Source organism: Chrysemys picta, chromosome 10, assembly GCF_011386835.1.
Source record: "Chrysemys picta bellii isolate R12L10 chromosome 10, ASM1138683v2, whole genome shotgun sequence".
NCBI lineage: Eukaryota > Metazoa > Chordata > Testudines > Emydidae > Chrysemys > Chrysemys picta.
Genome location: NC_088800.1, coordinates 43,122,382 through 43,141,877, shown reverse-complemented (window position 1 = coordinate 43,141,877; position 19,496 = coordinate 43,122,382). Strand labels below are relative to the sequence as shown.

Below are 19,496 nucleotides of genomic sequence, written 5' to 3'. Positions count from 1 at the left end.
GTACAAAAATGATACATGCATACAAATAGCAAAATCATATTCAGCAAATCGTAACCTTTCAATAGACACCTTACTTGACATACTTTGTACAAGTTTTGTTGCAATTATATAAAGGTGGTAGCAACAATGATCTACATGGTCATATTTTATCAGATAACGTCACAATGTAGGGTTACCATATTTTGAGTATCCAAAAAGAGGACACTCCACGGGGCCCCCGCCCCCAGCCCCACCCATGCCCCCCCGCCCCAACTCCACCCCTTCCCCAAAGTCCCCGCCCCAACTCCCCCCCCCCCCCCCCGCTTCCCGCGAACATTTGATTCGCGGGAAGCCTGAAGCAGGTAAGGGGGGTGGGGGGAGGAGGCGCGACCCAGTCTGGCCCCCCCCGGCGTCTCCAGCCTGGGTCGGCTCGGGCCCTGGGGTACCGGCCCCGGGCCAGCCCCTGGCCCAGCACCACCGGCCCGGCCCGGCCCCCGGCTCAGCACCGCCGGCCCCGCATGTCCCGATTTTCCTGGACATGTCCGGCTTTTTGGGATTTCCCCCCGGACGGAGATTTGAGGCCCAAAAAGCCGGACATGTCCGGGAAAATCCGGCCGTATGGTAACCCTAGTCCCAGTGGGGCATAAAGATTTTATTGCCATGAGTTTGGGATTATTGTTCACTAATGGGACTGTAGAGAATTAAGTCAGATGAGGTTTAGTGATGGAAGAAGAGGACCAGGGTGTTGGAGGAAAGAGATTTCCTCTTAGGGAATTGCTGATTCCTTTGGCGGTTTGTGGATAATCTATTGTGCAGCTTATTTGAATGTTTCCTCTTATGTCTGTGAAGTTTATTACTGACAGATTATATGGTAATTCTTCAGAGCTGGTAGCTGCCTGAGCACAGGAGGTGAGTTCTGGAAAAGAAGGTGGGTCCTATTGGAGGTGGGGAAGAAACAGTGATGCTATCATCACATAAGCTAATTCATGCAGCAACTATTTTGTTGGCTTTGAACAGAAATGCATAATTTATAAACAGAAAACACAGTTGTCACTGAGGTTTAGTGGCTATTTGAGCTCACAGGTGTGATGTGATATGGACTCTGGAAGAGGCAATATTTTCCACTCTTACAGAATACTGCTGCACCAGATATCAAAGTACAAAATAGCATTTGTGTGGGCTTTGAAAGATATTGTTTAATTGCATTTCCATCTATATATAGGATGAACAACTCAGACATTCCACCGCAAGCAGATCTTTAGTCTAATGAGCATTCAGGCTGTAACATTTTTAACTAATAGTAGAGGGTGCCATCCCCTAGTATGAGTTTAAATTGTGTGTGAAGGGGAAGAGACTCTATTATTATTATCATCATCATCATCATCATCATCTATTATTTTTGTTAAAGTTTAGGAGATCTGTATTTCACCGTTATTCTGGGTTAGTCCTAGAAAATAACCTTTACCTTAATTTAAAACCCTTGCAACCCTGTAATAGTTGATTTACATGGCCAACTATGTGGCCACATCTCTCCTGTTTATGGGTCCGAGCAAAAGCCTTTTGTAGTCAGTGGGAGTCTTTCAGCTGACTTCAGTGGGCTTTGGATCAGCTCCTAAATACTGTCAAATCCTGTTCATTGAAACAACTGTTATAAATTGCATTGAGCTGCTGTCCTCTGACTGGTCACTAAAATAGTAACCTCTGATGTGAAGGAAATCTAGCTGAGTGCTTTTGTTTCTCAGTCAGTTGCCAACATTCAATAATTGTTTTGAAAGTCTATTTAATTAGGTGCATACATGGTATTTGTCACCCACAGGAGAATGCTGCTGGCTGATTTACTCCCACTGGAAAAATTAAATACAACCAAGTGGTTTCTGTAAAATTCTTTACACTAATTCTAATGACTTTCACTTGCTGCTTCTCTCTGTTCCAAGAGGGATTTAATGTCAGCAGAATGGTTACCTCAGATGTTTGAGAGGGCCTTACAATGGGAATTCCCTACTTTTTCACATAGGACTGCCTGTTTCTATAGAGAGATTTAATGGGGACCCCACAGCCCCAAAATGAGAAAGTTACCAGCATGCTATTCTGGGCTTAATTTGTTTTCACCTTTCTTAGAATGCAAAACCATGATCTTTCCTATTAGTTTTCTCAGGCCTTGTCTACACTACGAGAGTAGTTCGATTTTACTTGCATCGAATTTTTGTAATCGATATTGCAAAGTCGAACGTGTGTGTCCACACTAAGGACAGTAATTCGACTTTGTGCGTCCACACTAACGGTGATAGCGTCGACATTCGAAGCGGTGCACTGTGGTCAGCTATCCCACAGTTCCCGCAGTCCCCTCTGCCCATTGGAATTCTGGGTGTAGCCGGCAATGCCTTCTGGGTAACAAAATGAGTCGAGGGTGCTTTTGGGAAACTGTCGTCATCCGTCCATCACTCCCGCCCTCCCTCCCTGAAAGCGCCGGCGGGAAAACAGTTCGCGCGCTTTTCCAGTCATTGACAGCGCGGACGCCACTGTACTCCGAGCATGGAGCCCGCTGCGACCATCGCTGCAGTTGTGGCCGCTCTCAACGTCTCGCAGCTTATCATAAAGGTTTCCCTGAGGCAGATGCAGAAAAGTCAGGCAAGGAGGCTACGGCACCGCGGTGATGTCCTGAAGTCTGAGAGTAGCACAGACCTGTCAGAAAGCAGGCGACCCAGCGCCGAGGACATCACAGTGGCAATGGGTCATGTTGATGCCGTGGAACGGCGATTCTGGGCACGGGAGACAAGCACTGAGTGGTGGGACCGCATAGTGCTGCAGGTCTGGGATGAATCCCAGTGGCTGCGAAACTTTCGCATGCGGAAGGGAACTTTCCTGGAACTTTGTGAGTTGCTGTCCCCTGCCCTGAAGCGCAGTGACACCCGGTTGCGAGCTGCACTGAGTGTACAGAAGCGAGTGGCCATAGCCCTGTGGAAGCTTGCAACGCCAGACAGCTACCGGTCAGTCGCGAACCAGTTTGGGGTGGGCAAATCTACCGTGGGGGTTGTTGTGATGCAAGTAGCGAAGGCAATCGTTGATGTACTGCTGCCAAAGGTAGTGACCCTGGGAAACGTGGAGGCGATCATAGATGGCTTCGCAGCGATGGGATTCCCAAACTGCGGTGGGGCCATAGATGGAACTCACATCCCTATCCTGGCACCGGACCACCAGGCCACCCAGTACATTAACCGAAAGGGATACTTTTCCATGGTGCTGCAAGCACTGGTGGACCACAGGGGACGTTTTACCAACATCTACGTGGGATGGCCGGGCAAGGTTCATGACGCTCGTGTTTTCAGGAACTCTGGTCTGTTTAGACGGCTGCAACAAGGTATTTACTTCCCGGACCACAAAATAACTGTTGGGGATGTGGAGATGCCTATAGTCATCCTCGGGGACCCAGCCTACCCGCTAATGCCCTGGCTCATGAAGCCCTATACTGGCGCCCTGGACACTGAAAAAGAACTCTTCAACTACCGGCTGAGCAAGTGCAGAATGGTGGTGGAGTGTGCTTTTGGCCGTCTCAAGGGGAGATGGAGAAGCTTACTGACTCGCTGTGATCTCAGCGAAACCAATATCCCCATTGTTATAGCAGCTTGCTGTGTGCTCCACAATCTCTGTGAGAGCAAGGGGGAGACCTTTATGGCGGGGTGGGAGGTTGAGGAAAATAGCCTGGCTGGTGATTACTCACAGCCAGACAGCCGGGCGATTAGAAGAGACCAGCGGGAAGCACTGTGCATCCGGGATGCTTTGAAAGCAAAGTTCCTGAGTGAGCAGGGTAACCTGTGATTTTATAGTTTGTGTACTGAGAAGCTAAACCTGCCCCCGTTTCTTTACCCAGGTAATGTTGACTATCCTATCCAGTTACATACCCCCTTCACCCCCCCTCCAACACACGTGTCGAAATAAAAATAGTTCTACTTTGTTAAAGCACACCGTTTTCTTTAATACTGTTTTAGCGGGAATTTTTTAAAACTGGGACGCAGACTGTGGTGCGGGGCGGGTCTAGTGTTGTGATGCGAATGCAGCTTCTAAACTCAAGGATTGACAGGCTCCGCTGCGGTGGGATGCTTGTTTCAACGGAGCCTGTCACCCCTCCTGATCGGGACTGTGTGTATGGGAGGTCTATTTGACTTTGTGGCAGGGGGAGGACGGTTACAGATCCCATGCTGTGTGGCTCTGTGATCCTGTCTAAGGACCGGCGCTTAAGATCTGTAACTGCCCTCCCCCGCCACAAAGTCACAGAGCAACCCACCCCCCCCAACATTACATCAAAACAACCTCCCAGACTAACCGGGGCAACTAGTCACTGCATCACTGCACTGTGTATGTGCCCTGCTGCTGTGCCTGCCCCCGACTATGTACCCTGCCAAAGGAGACTGTCCTGTCCAATTTCCAACCCCCTTTCCCCTCCTCCTCCAAAAGAACATGATTGAAACAGTAGTTAACAGAAACGAATTTTTTATTATCAACTACACATGGCATTGGGAGGTGAAACTTGGACGTGGGCTTGTGTCAGGCGGGAAGGAAAGAACTTTTCAAATTTTGGGAAATGAGAGCCTTCTGCTACTAGAGCTCTCTGCAGGGGTGGAGTGAGAGTTAGCAGGGACTCTGCCGCCTCTCCTTCTTTGCACTTTGGGTGAGGTGGGTATGGGACTTGGTGGCGGGGGAGGGCGGTTAGAGATGGACTGCAGCGGGGCTCTGTCCTCCTGCCTCCGTTCCTGCAGAACATCCACAAGGCGCCGGAGCGTGTCCGTTTGCTCCCTCAGTAGTCCAAGCAGCGTTTGAGTCGCCTGCTGGTCTTCCTGCCGCCACCTCTCCTCCCGATCCATGTTGGCTTGGTGCATTCGGGTCAAGTTCTCCCGCCACTGGGTCTGCTGTGCTGCCTGGGCTTGGGAAGAGGCCATAAGCTCAGAGAACATGTCCTCCCGTGTCCTCTTCTTCCTACGCCTAATCCGCGCTAGCCTCTGGGAGTGTGATTCCAGGCTAGGTTGTGAGACAGTCGCAGACGGGGCTGTGGAAATGGGAAAAAGGGAGTGAATTCCTCTGAAAGATAAATGTAGTTGTGAACAAAGAACATAGTCTTTCTCTGTGAACAAGACCATGCACAGCACCTTTCACATGCGCACTCAGCACAAGGTCGAATTCTCGGCCTTCGCATTCTGTGCCTGGGGTCTTGAACAGCACATTTGAGAAGCGAGGCAGCACAACGGAATTTCTGTTGCAGGCAGACATGGTAAGCCGTACACTTGTGGCAGTTTAAAACTTTTATATTACCACTGGCCTCATTTCACATTTAAATCAATGTCAGTCCCTGCTGCCAGCAATCCGGCAAGCGGGAACTCTGCCCCTGTCCCACCCCCTCGCGGCTGTCCCCGGGAATGATCCCTTTCGGCTGCCCCTCTCCCGCCTCCACCGCGTGGCTGCAAACCAGCGGTGACAGTTCTGTAAAGGAACGGGAAAGCAGTCCCAACACTAACATTCCCCTACCTAATTAAAAGCAGGTCACCATGGCCGACATCACCCTGATGAGGATCTCCGAGAGCGACAAAGAGAGAATGCTCCGGGAAAGCCTCCAAAGACCAGGGCCGTATGCCGCCCTGCTGTGCAGAGCAATGATCCCCGAGTACCTGATAATCTCGTGGCGCGGCAACGTGTCGTACTTCGGAGGACCCAATAAGGCCGCTCTCCCCAAGAACCTCATGCAACGGCTTTCAAGTTACCTCCAGGAGAGCTTCATCGAGATGTCCCAGGAGGATTACTGCTCTATCCCCGCACATATAGACCGCATTTTACTGTAGCTGCAGTAGCAGGGAATACACAGTAGAGCGGCTTGTGCAGGACAATCACTGAAAACCGGACATTGCTAGATTTCTTTTCAAAACTTGCACTGCCCCTTACTAAACCGTTAAGCGCCTAGGGCACACTAATCATGAACAACCCATTCTTTTAATTGTTAATATTCCAGTTTTGTTAAAAATAAATGTTTAGATGTTTACAACACTTACTGGCTGATCCTTCACCAGATTCTGTGTCCGGGGTAATGGCTGGGGACGCTTCGTAGGGGATCTCTGTAAGGGTGATGAAGAGATCCTGGCTGTCGGGGAAATCAGCGTTGTGAGAGCTGCCAACTGCCTCGCCCTCCTCATCTCCTTCCTCATCTTCCCCGTCCCCTAACATGTCTGAGGAACCGGCCGTGGACAGTATCCCATCCTCAGAGTCCACGGTCACTGGTGGGGTAGTGGTGGCGGCAGCACCGAGGATGGAATGCAGTGCCTCGTAGAAACGGGATGTCTGGGGATGGGATCCGGAGCGTCCGTTTGCCTCTTTGGTCTTCTGGTAGCCTTGTCTCAGCTCCTTGATTTTCACGCGGCACTGCGTTGCATCCCGGCTGTATCCTCTCTCTGCCATGTCTTTAGAGATCTTCTCGTAGATCTTTGCATTCCTTCTTTTGGATCGCAGCTCGGAAAGCACGGACTCATCGCCCCACACAGCGATGAGATCCAAGACTTCACGATCAGTCCATGCTGGGGCTCTCTTTCTATTCCCAGACTGCACGGCCATCACTGCTGGAGAGCTCTGCATCGTTGCCAGTGCTGCTGTGCTCGCCACGATGTCCAGACAGGAAATGAGATTCAAACTGGCCAGACAGGAAAAGGAATTCAAATTCAAATTTTCCCGGGGCTTTTCCTGTGTGGCTGGTCAGAGCATCCGAGCTCGCACTGCTGTCCAGAGCGTCAACAGAGTGGTGCACTGTGGGATAGCTCCCGGAGCTATTAGCGTCGATTTCCATCCACACCTAGCCTAATTCGACATGGCCATGTCGAATTTAGCGCTACTCCCCTCGTCGGGGAGGAGTACAGAAGTCGAATTAAAGAGACCTCTATGTCGAACTAAATAGCATCGCAGTGTGGACGGGTGCAGGGTTAATTCGATTTAACGGCGCTAACTTCGACATAAACGCCTAGTGTAGACCAGGCCTCAGAGACAAGTCCATAGGCCACAGCCTTGAAGCTGAAAGCGCCTGCCATTGAATGATGTGATGAACAACTCCAAGCCAATTTAATGATTAGAGAAACAGAACTGCTCTCAGGAGCTAAGCATTTTTCTTGCCAAAGAGAGAGAGGTGGCTAGTGATAAAGTGGATGATTTAAAGGAAGCCAATCAGTTTATAACTAGAACGGAACATAAAAGAAATGTGCATGAAGGCTGTTTATCAGAAAGTGCACATTACCAGATGCTGTAATTAACAAACTGGTTTATAAACCATACTTTATAGATAGTATGTATTTCTACTGTGTATGTGTACATCTACGTGTATGTTTTGCGGGTAGAGGTTGTAAAAAAATAAAAATTAAATGGTCATGTATATAAATTCATTTTATTTCTTACTGACTTAAAATAAACAACAAATAGTTGATGACCTCATAAATGAAAGTATTGGCTTCTTCAGCTCTGGCACTCTCCTCTGGAGTAGTTTCAGGAACTTAAGGCATGTGTGTCATCTGTGGCCCATAAATGTACAGGATAAAGCCAGCAATTGCAAGGATAGACATTGGCCACATTTGTTCAGGAATAAGAGCTCTGTGATGTTTTTTCCATTTTTGGAATTCATCATATTAAGAGAATTTTCTTAATTGCACAATGTGGAAGGATGTTAGGAGGATTCCATTTCATTGGCTAACTCAAAATGCCTATCTAAGGATCTTTAACAAAAGTATTCCATAATGTTAACTGTCTGTGACGCTGGCAGACCAGGTGCCAGCTCATGCCAAGGGCCCCCATGTCTCAACTGAATGCTGACAAATGCGTAGATGGAATTAGTCTGTCCCATCTGTGTATTAGCGTTGTTAAACTAAGTATTAGAATTCTAAAACTGTACTTCGTGTTTAGACTTTTGAATGCTTGTATGTTGCTACATGCATTAATCTCCCTTATAACATCTGTATTCCATATTATGTTAATATTTAAGTGTTTGCATTAATAAGACTATGTAAATCACCAGACAAGAGAAGTATTAACAAGTGTGAAATATAGAAACATGTCCTAACCCACAAAGAAGGCCCACTGATACCAGACAAACTATTGTAAAACATCGGAGGACAAAAGACTTTGTTGATTGCTCTCTCCTCCCTCCTCGAAAGACCGTACATATAAGTGAATTCCACCCATCTGCTAAGTTTGCAGCTCAAAACAGAAAGGGGGATGGAATAAAAAGGAGGAACTGTGTCTCTTAGCTGCTTGGACTCTAGGGGAGGGGGCAAGATTTCTAGGCATAAGTGAGGGATCCTCAGCTGCTTAACCTAGGTTAGCCCTAAGGGTCATATATAGCTTGCTATTATAGAAGCTTCTATTAGCTTTTGAAACTTAAGACTGTAACTCATTGTTTGTGTATGTTTACCTGCTTTAACCTTCTAAATAACTCTTATTTCCTTTTCCTAGTTAATAATTCCTTAAATAATTTATGATAGGGTTGGCTATAAGAGTTGTCTTTGGTGTAAGATGTAAGTGCAGTTGACCTGGTGTAAGTGATTGGTCCTTTGGGACCGGGAGTTATCTAAATATTGTTCTAATTTTTGGTGAAAAGACCATGTATCACAAAGGCAAGCTTATCTGGGTGGGGAGATAGATCAGAGTACCCAAGGGGGACTGTCTGTGACTCCATGGCGCCAGGTTGTTCCATAGCACAGTGCTGTGTATTTCCTTTCTGCCAGTGTCAGGCACTTTTTCTTGTTGCTTTTGGTGAGATGTCTTCTATTATTCCTGATAGATTGAAGACACACTTTCTTGTGCTTCCTTGTGTTTGGGAAATAGGGGTGGAAACTAGTCTCTCTGTCTCATCTCTCCTCTGTCACATTCACTACATAATGAAAAGTTTCAGAGTAGCAGCCGTGTTAGTCTGTATCCGCAAAAAGAAGAACAGGAGGACTTGTGGCACCTTAGAGACTAACAAATTTATTAGAGCATAAGCTTTCGTGGACTACAGCCCACTTCTTCGGATGCATATAGAATGGAACATATATTGAGGAGATATATATACACACAGACAGAGAGCATAAACAGGTGGGAGTTGTCTTACCACCTCTGAGAGGCCAATTAATTAAGAGAAAACAAACTTTTGAAGTGATAATCAAGCTAGCTCAGTACAGACAGTTAGATAACAAGTGTGAGAATACTTACAAGGGGAGATAGATTCAATGTTTGTAATGGCTCAGCCATTCCCAGTCTTTATTCAAACCGGAGTTGATTGTGTCTAGTTTGCATATCAATTCTAGCTCAGCAGTTTCTCGTTGGAGTCTGTTTTTGAAGTTTTTCTGTTGTAATATAGCCACCCGCAGGTCTGTCACTGAATGACCAGACAGGTTAAAGTGTTCTCCCACTGGTTTTTGAGTATTTTGATTCCTGATGTCAGATTTGTGTCCATTAATTCTTTTGCGTAGAGACTGTCCGGTTTGGCCAATGTACATGGCAGAGGGGCATTGCTGGCACATGATGGCATATATCACATTGGTAGATGTGCAGGTGAACGAGCCCCTGATGGTATGGCTGATGTGATTAGGTCCTATGATGATGTCACTGGAATAGATATGTGGACAGAGTTGGCATCGGGGTTTGTTACAAGGATAGGTTCCTGGGTTAGTGGTTTTGTTCAGTGATGTGTGGTTGCTGGTGAGTATTTGCTTTAGGTTCGGGGGTTGTCTGTAAGCGAGGACAGGTCTGTCTCCCAAGATCTGTGAGAGTAAAGGATCGTCTTTCGACGTCTCCGACTCAAAGAATATTTCCAACATACCTCTGAACAGCATACTAACCCACAGAATCCTCCCTACCAGCACTACAAAAAAAAGGATTCTGCGTGGACTCCTCCGGACGGTCGAAACAACAAACTGGATTTCTACATAGATTGCTTCCGTCGACGTGCAAAGGCTGAAATTGTGGAAAAGCAACATCACTTGCCACATAACCTCAGCCATGCAGAACACAACGCCATCTACAGCCTCAGAAACAACCCTGACATCATAATCAAAAAGGCTGACAAAGGAGGTGCTGTCGTCATCATGAATAAATTGGAATATGACCAGGAGGCTGCTAGACAGCTCTCTAACACCACATTCTACAGGCCATTATCCTCTGATCCCACTGAGGATTACCTAAAGAAACTACATCATCTGCTAAAAAAACTCCCTGACAAAGCACAGGAACAAATCTGTACAGACACATGCCTAGAACCCCGACCAGGGGTATTCTATTTGCTACCCAAGATCCATAAACCTGGATATCCTGGACGCCCCATCATCTCAGGCATTGGCACCCTAACATCAGGCTTGTCTGGTTATGTAGACTCTCTCCTCAGACCCTACGCTACCAGCACTCCCAGCTATCTTCGAGACACCACTGACTTCCTGAGGAAACTACAATCTATCGGTGATCTTCCAGAAAACACCATCCTGGCCACTATGGACGTAGAAGCCCTCTACACCAATATTCCACACAAAGATGGACTACAAGCTATCAGGAACAGTATCCCTGATAATGTCACAGCTAACCTGGTGGCTGAACTTTGTGATTTTGTCCTCACCCACAACTATTTCACATTTGGGGACAATATATACCTTCAAGTCAGCGGCACTGCTATGGGTACCCGCATGGCCCCACAATATGCCAACATTTTTATGGCTGACTTAGAACAACGCTTCCTTAGCTCTCGTCCCCTAACGCCCCTACTCTACTTGCGCTACATTGATGACATCTTCATCATCTGGACCCATGGAAAAGAAGCCCTTGAGGAATTTCACCATGATTTCAATAATTTCCATCCCACCATCAACCTCAGCCTAGATCAATCCACACAAGCGGTCCATTTCCTGGACACTACTGTGCTAATAAGCGATGGTCACATAAATACCACCCTATATCGGAAACCTACTGACCGCTACACTTACCTACATGCCTCCAGCTTCCATCCAGGACACACCACACGATCCATTGTCTACAGCCAAGCCCTAAGATATAACCGCATTTGCTCCAATCCCTCGGATAGAGACAAGCACCTACAAGATCTCTATCAAGCATTCTTAAAACTACAATACCCACCTGCTGAAGTGAAAAAACAGATTGACAGAGCCAGACGAGTACCCAGAAGTCACCTCCTACAAGACAGGCCCAACAAAGAAAATAACAGAACACCACTAGCTGTCACCTTCAGCCCCCAACTAAAACCTCTCCAGCGCATCATCAGAGATCTACAACCTATCCTGAAAGATGATCCTTTACTCTCACAGATCTTGGGAGACAGACCTGTCCTCGCTTACAGACAACCCCCGAACCTAAAGCAAATACTCACCAGCAACCACACATCACTGAACAAAACCACTAACCCAGGAACCTATCCTTGTAACAAACCCCGATGCCAACTCTGTCCACATATCTATTCCAGTGACATCATCATAGGACCTAATCACATCAGCCATACCATCAGGGGCTCGTTCACCTGCACATCTACCAATGTGATATATGCCATCATGTGCCAGCAATGCCCCTCTGCCATGTACATTGGCCAAACCGGACAGTCTCTACGCAAAAGAATTAATGGACACAAATCTGACATCAGGAATCAAAATACTCAAAAACCAGTGGGAGAACACTTTAACCTGTCTGGTCATTCAGTGACAGACCTGCGGGTGGCTATATTACAACAGAAAAACTTCAAAAACAGACTCCAACGAGAAACTGCTGAGCTAGAATTGATATGCAAACTAGACACAATCAACTCCGGTTTGAATAAAGACTGGGAATGGCTGAGCCATTACAAACATTGAATCTATCTCCCCTTGTAAGTATTCTCACACTTGTTATCTAACTGTCTGTACTGAGCTAGCTTGATTATCACTTCAAAAGTTTGTTTTCTCTTAATTAATTGGCCTCTCAGAGGTGGTAAGACAACTCCCACCTGTTTATGCTCTCTGTCTGTGTGTATATATATCTCCTCAATATATGTTCCATTCTATATGCATCCGAAGAAGTGGGCTGTAGTCCACGAAAGCTTATGCTCTAATAAATTTGTTAGTCTCTAAGGTGCCACAAGTCCTCCTGTTCTTCTATTCACTACATAGTCACTCTTCTCTGGGTTTAGACTGCTTCATGCCACCCAATGTCCACCAATAGCCTGTGATCTCTGATTCTGTCTTTTGTGAGAATCTGATAATTGCACATTTTACTGTGGTGAGGTATCTGCTAGTGTGGTTATTCTGTCCTGGATTCTATAGCACTCCATCTTGTTGTTCATTTTGTAGCATCTTGGAATTTTATTTTATTTTATTTTTTTCGGTGTTAAGCAGGGTTGTGTTTGCTCCGCTGGTCCAGTGATTGGAGTTGTTGAGCCTGGAGAGCAAGTGTGTGTGTGTGTGTGTGTGTGTGTGTGTGTGTGTATATATATAGTGTGTGTGTGTGTGTATATATATAGGAGAGGATCCTAACTTCATTTGGATTTAATTTTTGATCCTTCTGTATTTTGAGGTGAAGGGAGTGTTTGCTGAAGATGGCACCAGAAGTTGAATATTCTTTCCTGTATGTTGATTAGAAGAACAGAAGAGGACAAGGCAAAAATTTGGGACAAAAAGTAGTCTTCTGATGCCATCATTGGTGAATGCCCTAATAGTATATTTATTTAGATTTATATGCTCAGCCTAAAATGCCACTATTATGTGCAGTAGGCATCCTGGATATAATTTAAATATACAGCAAAATTGATGCCTTAGCAAAAGTAACGTGCAGCAGTACAATTCCATATAACTCACTATAGTAAAACAGAATTCAAAAACTGAAATTGCCCTCCTCCTCCAACATTTTCCCACCCTTACAATTCTTCCTCCCTCTGCCCCTCCCCATTTTCAACTGCTCGGGGAAAAAAGATGAGCTTTGCAGATTGCCCTGATCGGATTTGGGAGTATTTTGGGGTGGGAGGGAGGACTCCAAAGCTGTGGGGCCCTCAGAGTGTTTTGCTAGCAACTCCTTCTCATGTGTACTAGAGGAGTTTCAGCTTCAGGTGCCTCTGCTGATCTCAGCTGGGGTGTCCTGGCACAGAGAGAGAGGTGGTCTCTCAGATAGGGTAGGTCCTAAGCCATTCAGATCATTCTACTTCAAAAACAATATCTTAATATCACCCACAAACCCCCAGGATGCCAGTGTAGATAGAGCACAGATTGTTCACAGCTAGATACCTCACTTCCCCAGGCAGACAGTGGCATTCTGCACCAGCCTCCGGTTTTAAGATCTAGCCTAATGTAGGGCACATTGCAGTAGTCTCATCTTAATGTGCCAAAAGCATGGGTGATACTTGCAGGGTCCTCAGCATTCATGTTGCTCATTTGGGGTGGAAGTCTCAATGACCTTTTTAATCAATGCAGTATTATTTATGTGTGATCACCTTATGGGGAGGTGACGGTTAGGGGACAAGGAGCTGGGGGGTTGGATGGGTTGGGGGTTCTGAGGGGGGCAGTCAGGGCAGGAAGTGGGAGGGGACAGATAGGGGGTGGGAGCCAGGCTGTTTGGGGAGGCACAGCCTTCCCTACCCGGCCCTCCATACAGTTGCGCAACCCTGATGTGGCCCTCGGGCCAAAAAGTTTGCCCATCCCTGATCTAGACTGTTTTCAGTGGTACCAGATGACAGAACAAGGAGTAATGGTCTCAAGTTGCAGTGGGGGAGGTTTAGGTTGGATATTAGGGAGGGTGGTGAAGCACTGGAATGGGTTACCTAGGGAGGTGGTGGAATCTCCTTCCTTAGAGGTTTTTAAAGTCATGCTTGACAAAGCCCTGCCTGGGATGATTTAGTTGGGGATTGGTCCTGCTTTGAGCAGGGGGTTGGACTAGATGACCTCCTGATGTCCCTTCCAATCCTGATATTCTATGATTCAAGAAATTCCTGGAGGCATCTGGGTATGTACCAAAAAATTCAGCATTTTGTTTGATGATTGTGCCTGTTAATTGGGTGACAACATGTGAAAGCCATGAGGTGTGGAGTAGATGGCATTAGTCAGATATAACATTTACAGGAGGTAAATAATTTCTTCCCCCTCTTTCTTATCTAGCTATTTTAGTTCTACATATGTTGATAGACATTATTTTAAAAAAGTTTATTTTTGAACAAATGGCTTACTGATCTTTTCTAGTGGGTTCTGACTGTAATACTCAGTATTCATTTTGCTGGGATGTTCATATTGAGGGGCTATTTGTACATTTTTGGCTGGCTGACTGAATTTGAAGGCTTGGCAGTAAGCTGCTATCCAAGCCTCAGGAAACGATCTGTGTCTAACTTCAAGAAGAGAAGCAATTTATATATTTTGGTTTATCGAGCCTAAGGTTTCATTTGTGGCTGTTTATATCTTTATAGGTATTTAAGTTGGGTTTAAGCACTTGGGTGTTTTTTGTTTTAAATCCCAAAGCAGGAAAAGCTGGGGAAATAGGCTACAGGAATTAAAGGAGAGTTATTTACTAGTCCCTTCCATTGTGAATCATAGAACTAGAAGGGACCTCAAGAGGTCATCTAGTCTAGTTCCCTGCACTTGTGGCAGGACTAAGTATTATCTAGACCATTCCTGACAGATGTTTGTCCAACTTGCTCTTAAAAATCTCCAATGATGGAGATTCCACAACTTCCCTAGGCAATTTATTCCAGTGCTTAACCACCAGCCTAAACCTCCCTTGCTGCAATTTAAGCCCATTGGTTCTTGTCCTATCCTCAGAGGTTAAGAAAAATTTTTTTTCTTCCTTCTCCTTGTAACAACCTTTTATATACTTGAAAACTGTTATCCTATCCCCTCTCAGTCTTCTCTTTTCCAATCTAAACAAACCCAGTTTTTTCAATCTTCCCTCATAGGTCATGTTTTCTAGACCTTTAATCATTTTTGTTGCTCTTCTCTGGACTTTCTCCAGTTTGTCCACATCCTTTCTGAAATGTGGAACCCAGAACTGGACACAATACTCCAGTTGAGGCCTAATGAGAGTGGAGTAGAGAAGAATTTATTACTACTTGTGTCTTGCTTACAACACTCCTGCTAATACATCCCAGAATGATGTTCACTTTTTTTGCAACAGTGTTACACTGTTGACTCATATTTAGCTTGTAGTCCACTATGACCCCCAGATCCCTTTCCGCAGTACTCCTTCCTAGGCAGTCATTTCCCATTTTGTATGTGTGCAACTGATTGTTCATTCCTAAGTGGAGTACTTTGCATTTGTCCTTATTGAATTTCATCCTATTTACTTCAGACCATTTCTCCAGTTTGTCCAAATCAAATGCTGTCTGAGAGTAAAGCAGAGGTGTCACAACAGGTAGGGGAAGAGGGTCCTACTCTTTGGCAGTTGCTGTTGAATTTTCAAGAAAGAAAGAAGGGATCTGGCTTCTCCATTCTGAAGCAATAAATGCTCTCCTGCACCAAACACAGCTACTGCTGCTAACATTTTAGGGCTTGTCTACACGAGTTATTCTTTGGAGGTGGATTAAACTAATCAAGTAGAAGCGATTCTGAAGTAAAACTGTCTACACATGGTGTTTTCCCAGAATAACTGTTTCACCCTAAAGTTGCACCCTAATTTTCTCTGGAATAACTTTCATGTGTAGACAAGCCCTTAGTGCTACAAGTGTGAGATAAACTCTGCCATGTAAACTGTGATGACTTATGCAGAGAAGGATGTGATTAAGCTGATTGGTCTTCACTCTACCTTTTGATCTATTCAAGCAGCTCTGGAATAATATATATTTTATATTTCATGTTTGTAGGAAACAAAACATGCTCTACTTTGAAAATCATTCTATACGAAGATTTTTTTCATTTCACTGTATATTAAGAGCCTGTCTTTCTATGTGCTTTTACAAATTTAAAATATACAATACAAAAGTAAATGTCTCCATATATTACATAATGGACTGCTCATGCCATCATGCATTTGCCCATAATAATCAGTAAACTATAGCTCCACATTATAACCACCCGCTCACCCCTAACTGGGTGTGGGGAGGAAGAGGGAGATCAGCCTTGCAGCATGCCTGAGAAGCTAGCATGCCTCAGAGTTGAGGATTCTTCAGGGAGAATGCTCTGCCAGCAGCCCCCTCTTCTTTAAACCTGGGGGCTCTAACTGGCTCCTACATCTGTATTACCTAAAGGTGAATTTTCAAATGACAACGAAGCCCCAAGCCATGCTAGTCTGTATAGATTAATAACAGCACCAGAAAGTCTAAAACTAAAGTGTTATTTCAAAGAAAGCTGAAAAATACTCTGTTTAGAGAGAACATAGGAGTTATCATACTGTATCACCATCTAGTCTAGTATCCTGTCTCTCTTAGGGTTCTCAGTCAGCTTTAGATGCCGGTTTAAGGCCTTGGTCCCAATCTTCAAAGCAATTAATGGCTCAAGCCCCAGGTAATATTAAATACTGAATTTCACTCTGTAAATTGCTGAGAGAGTTTCAGTTCACAAAGCTTTAGAGCGAGTGCGTTAGAACAAGGTTTCTTAGGCAAGGGGAACTGGCTGCAAAATGAACTTCCAGAGGAGATTAGGTGAGTCCAGCATCCAGCAGTCTTCAGGAAATGCTGCAAAACTTTCCTCTTTGAAAAAGCCTTTTCACCATAGCAAGGATGACATTCAGAACATTGACTCCATCTTCTACTCACCCTCCTCCACCTGCCCAAACACCATCTGTCATAAACATACAGCTAAGGGTAGCATAAAATCCCTTCTTAGACTGTAAAGGGTTAATCCCTCTATTACCTATATAGGGTTAAGAAGCTCAGATAACCTGGTTGGCACCTGACCAAAAGGACCAATAAGGAGAGAAGATACTTTCAAATCTGTGGGGGAAGGTTTTTGTTTTTCTGTTCCTTTGTTCTCTCCGGGTCAGCGAGGAACCAGGGCAGGGAAAATACATCTCCCTAAGCAATATCTGAACTAAGCATCTAATACTACAGAAATAGTAAGTAATAGCAAGGAAATGCGTTAGATTCTTTTGTTTTAGCTTGTGAATTTTCCCTGTGCTAAGAGGGAGGTTTATCCCTGTTTTTGTAACTTTAAAGTTTTGCTTAGAGGGGAAATCCTCTGTGTTTTGAATCTTTTTGTTACCCTGTAAAGTTATCTTGCATACTGATTTTACAGATGTGATTCTTTTATCTTTTTTTTTTTTTTTTAAATAAACCTCTTTTAAGAACCTGATTGTTTTTCAGTGTCCTAAAGACCCAGGAGGGTTGATCTGTGCTCACTTTGTAACCAATTGGTTAGGATATTATTCTCAAGCCTCCCCAGGAAAGGGGGTGTAGGGACTTGGGGGGGATATTTTGGGGGAGGCAGGGCTCCAAGTGGCCCTCCCTGAATGTTTTTTTAAATCACTTGGTGGTGGCAGCGATACCAGGGGCAAGGAAGGAATTTGTGCCTTGGGGAAGTTTTAAACCTAAGCTGATAGAAATAAGCTTAGGGGGGGTTTCATGTTGGTCCCCATATCTCTACCCCAGAATTCAGAGTGGGGAGGGAACCCTGACACCATCCCCAACAAATAAAAGCTGTAACCAACCAACCAACCAAAATAAAATATCCAACCAGTATTTTACCCTGAAAAGGGAGAAGAGCCAGGGAATCAGTGAAGTCCTCTCTTACTATTGATTTTACATGGAAGGCACTTGGGCTAGATTGATGGAAGAATTCTTAACTCTTGGTTTATTTTTTATTTGCAGTTCATTTTTAATTGACACACAGTCAAGACCTGAGTTTTATATCTCATCCAAAAGGCTGTAGTGGATTTTTAAAAAAATATTTAGTGATATGTTCCATTCATCTGAGATTAGAAAAGTGACCAGATTAAAGCACAATCAAACAGATAAACACTGTCAAACAGATACAACTATCTGGACCCTGCACTCTGTAAAGTAGTTCTAACACTTCACCTTCTGCCCCCAAATGCACACGTGCTTGTGTACACAAAGTTTGTTTTCCAGCATCAGACCTCTTCCTCAGAGTGGTTGTTGGTTTTGTGTTTTTTGTTAATCCAGAACATATGTACCCTTAATTGTTCTGTGGATTAGGGAATACTTCTATCTGTGTTTAAAAAACTAAATCAAAGTCTGACGACTAATGCTGTAGATGGAACTGATCCCGCTGTTCCATCAGGGTAGTGGTGTTGATTTCGTCATGTTATGAATCATAACTATTACAGATAGAAAAGACCTATTAGGTTATATCCACAGTGATGGGTATGGGATAGTTTAGTGGTTTGAGCATTGGCCTGCTAAACCGAGGGTTGTGAGTTCAATCCTTGAGGGGTCCACTTAGGGATCGGGGGCAAAAATAAGTACTTGGTACTGCTAGTGAAGGCAGGGGGCTGGACTCGATGACCTTTCAGGGTCCCTTCCAGTTCTATGAGATAGGTATATCTCCATATATTATTCTGTCACTTCTTACTTCCCTGCCAGGAAGACTTTTTATTTATTTATTTATTTATTTATTTATTTTTTAATATTCAGCCTATGTTTTCTAAAATGCACCCAATACTTCTCATTACATCTGCTTGTACCACCTGAAAATATTTGTCTTCTCCTAGGTGTTTGCTAGGGTTACCATTCGTCCGGGTTCTGCCGGACATGTCTGGCTTTTTTGAGCTAAAAATAGCGTCCGGGGGGAATTTGTAAATGTCCGGATTTCCCCCCCATGCAGAGCGCGCGCAGCTGACAGAGCAGCCGGCCGGATCGTGCCACTCGCACGGGGCTCCGGCAGCCAGAGCCCCTCCTCCACTTTCCCCTCCTCTCCCCTGCAGCTGAGCTCACTCCCCTCCTCTCTCTCCCTCCCTCCCTCCCCCTCCCTGCATTCGCAGATCGCCGGCTGGCCGTTCGCCTCTGGCCTCCGGCAGTCTGGAGCTCCGCCCCCTGCTCCCCTCCCCCTGCTGCCGAGCGCGCTGCTCTTCAGCACTCTGTTCTGAGCGGCATGGTAAGGGGGCCAGGGGGTCAGAGAAGTGGCACGGAGGTTCTGGAGGGGGTAGTCAAGAGACAGGGAGCAGGGGGGAGGGTTGGATGGGTCAGGAGTTCGGGGGGGGGCTGTCTGGGGGTTGGGGGTGTAAGGTTTTGGGCAGTCAGTACAGGTGGGGGGGGGAATCTCAGGAGGGGGCAGTTAAGGGACAAGGCACAGGGAGGCTTAGGTAGGGGGTGGGGTTCTGGAGGGCAGTTAGGAGCAGGGGTCCCAGGAGGGGGCAGTCAGGGGACAGGGAGCAGAGGGGTTTAGATGGGTCAGGAGTTTGGGGGGGGCTGTCAGGGGGTGGGGAGTGGTTGGATGGGGCGTGGGAGTCCCTGGTGTCTGGGGGTGGGAGTGTGGATAAGGGTTGGGGCAGTCAGGGGACAGGTAGGGGATAGGGTCCTAGGGGGCCAGTTAGGATGGGGGGAAGGTCTCAGGAGGGGGCAGTCAGGGGACAAGGAGCAGGGAGGCTTAGGTAGGGGGTGGAGTCCTGGGGGGCAGTCAGGG

General features: G+C 45.8%; 3 protein-coding genes across 21 annotated transcripts in view; 2 read left to right on the top strand and 1 right to left on the bottom strand.

Moving 5' to 3' along the window:
* The window catches only part of MYO9A (myosin IXA), a 475,076-nt gene that overhangs the window by 351,857 nt on the left and 103,723 nt on the right, over positions 1-19,496 (top strand). The gene's annotated exons all lie outside the window — the stretch shown is intronic.
* Positions 4,451-6,991, bottom strand: LOC135973776 (uncharacterized). Its single transcript, XM_065558520.1, has 2 exons — positions 6,015-6,991; positions 4,451-5,020 (listed from the first exon to the last, which is right to left on the bottom strand). The coding sequence occupies exons 1-2, from the start codon at positions 6,589-6,591 to the stop codon at positions 4,545-4,547; spliced, it is 1,053 nt and encodes a 350-aa protein (XP_065414592.1). The 5' UTR covers positions 6,592-6,991; the 3' UTR covers positions 4,451-4,544.
* LOC135973774 (uncharacterized) lies at positions 9,481-12,075 on the top strand. Its single transcript, XM_065558518.1, has 2 exons — positions 9,481-9,658; positions 9,736-12,075. The coding sequence occupies exon 2, from the start codon at positions 10,062-10,064 to the stop codon at positions 11,820-11,822; it is 1,761 nt and encodes a 586-aa protein (XP_065414590.1). The 5' UTR covers positions 9,481-9,658; positions 9,736-10,061; the 3' UTR covers positions 11,823-12,075.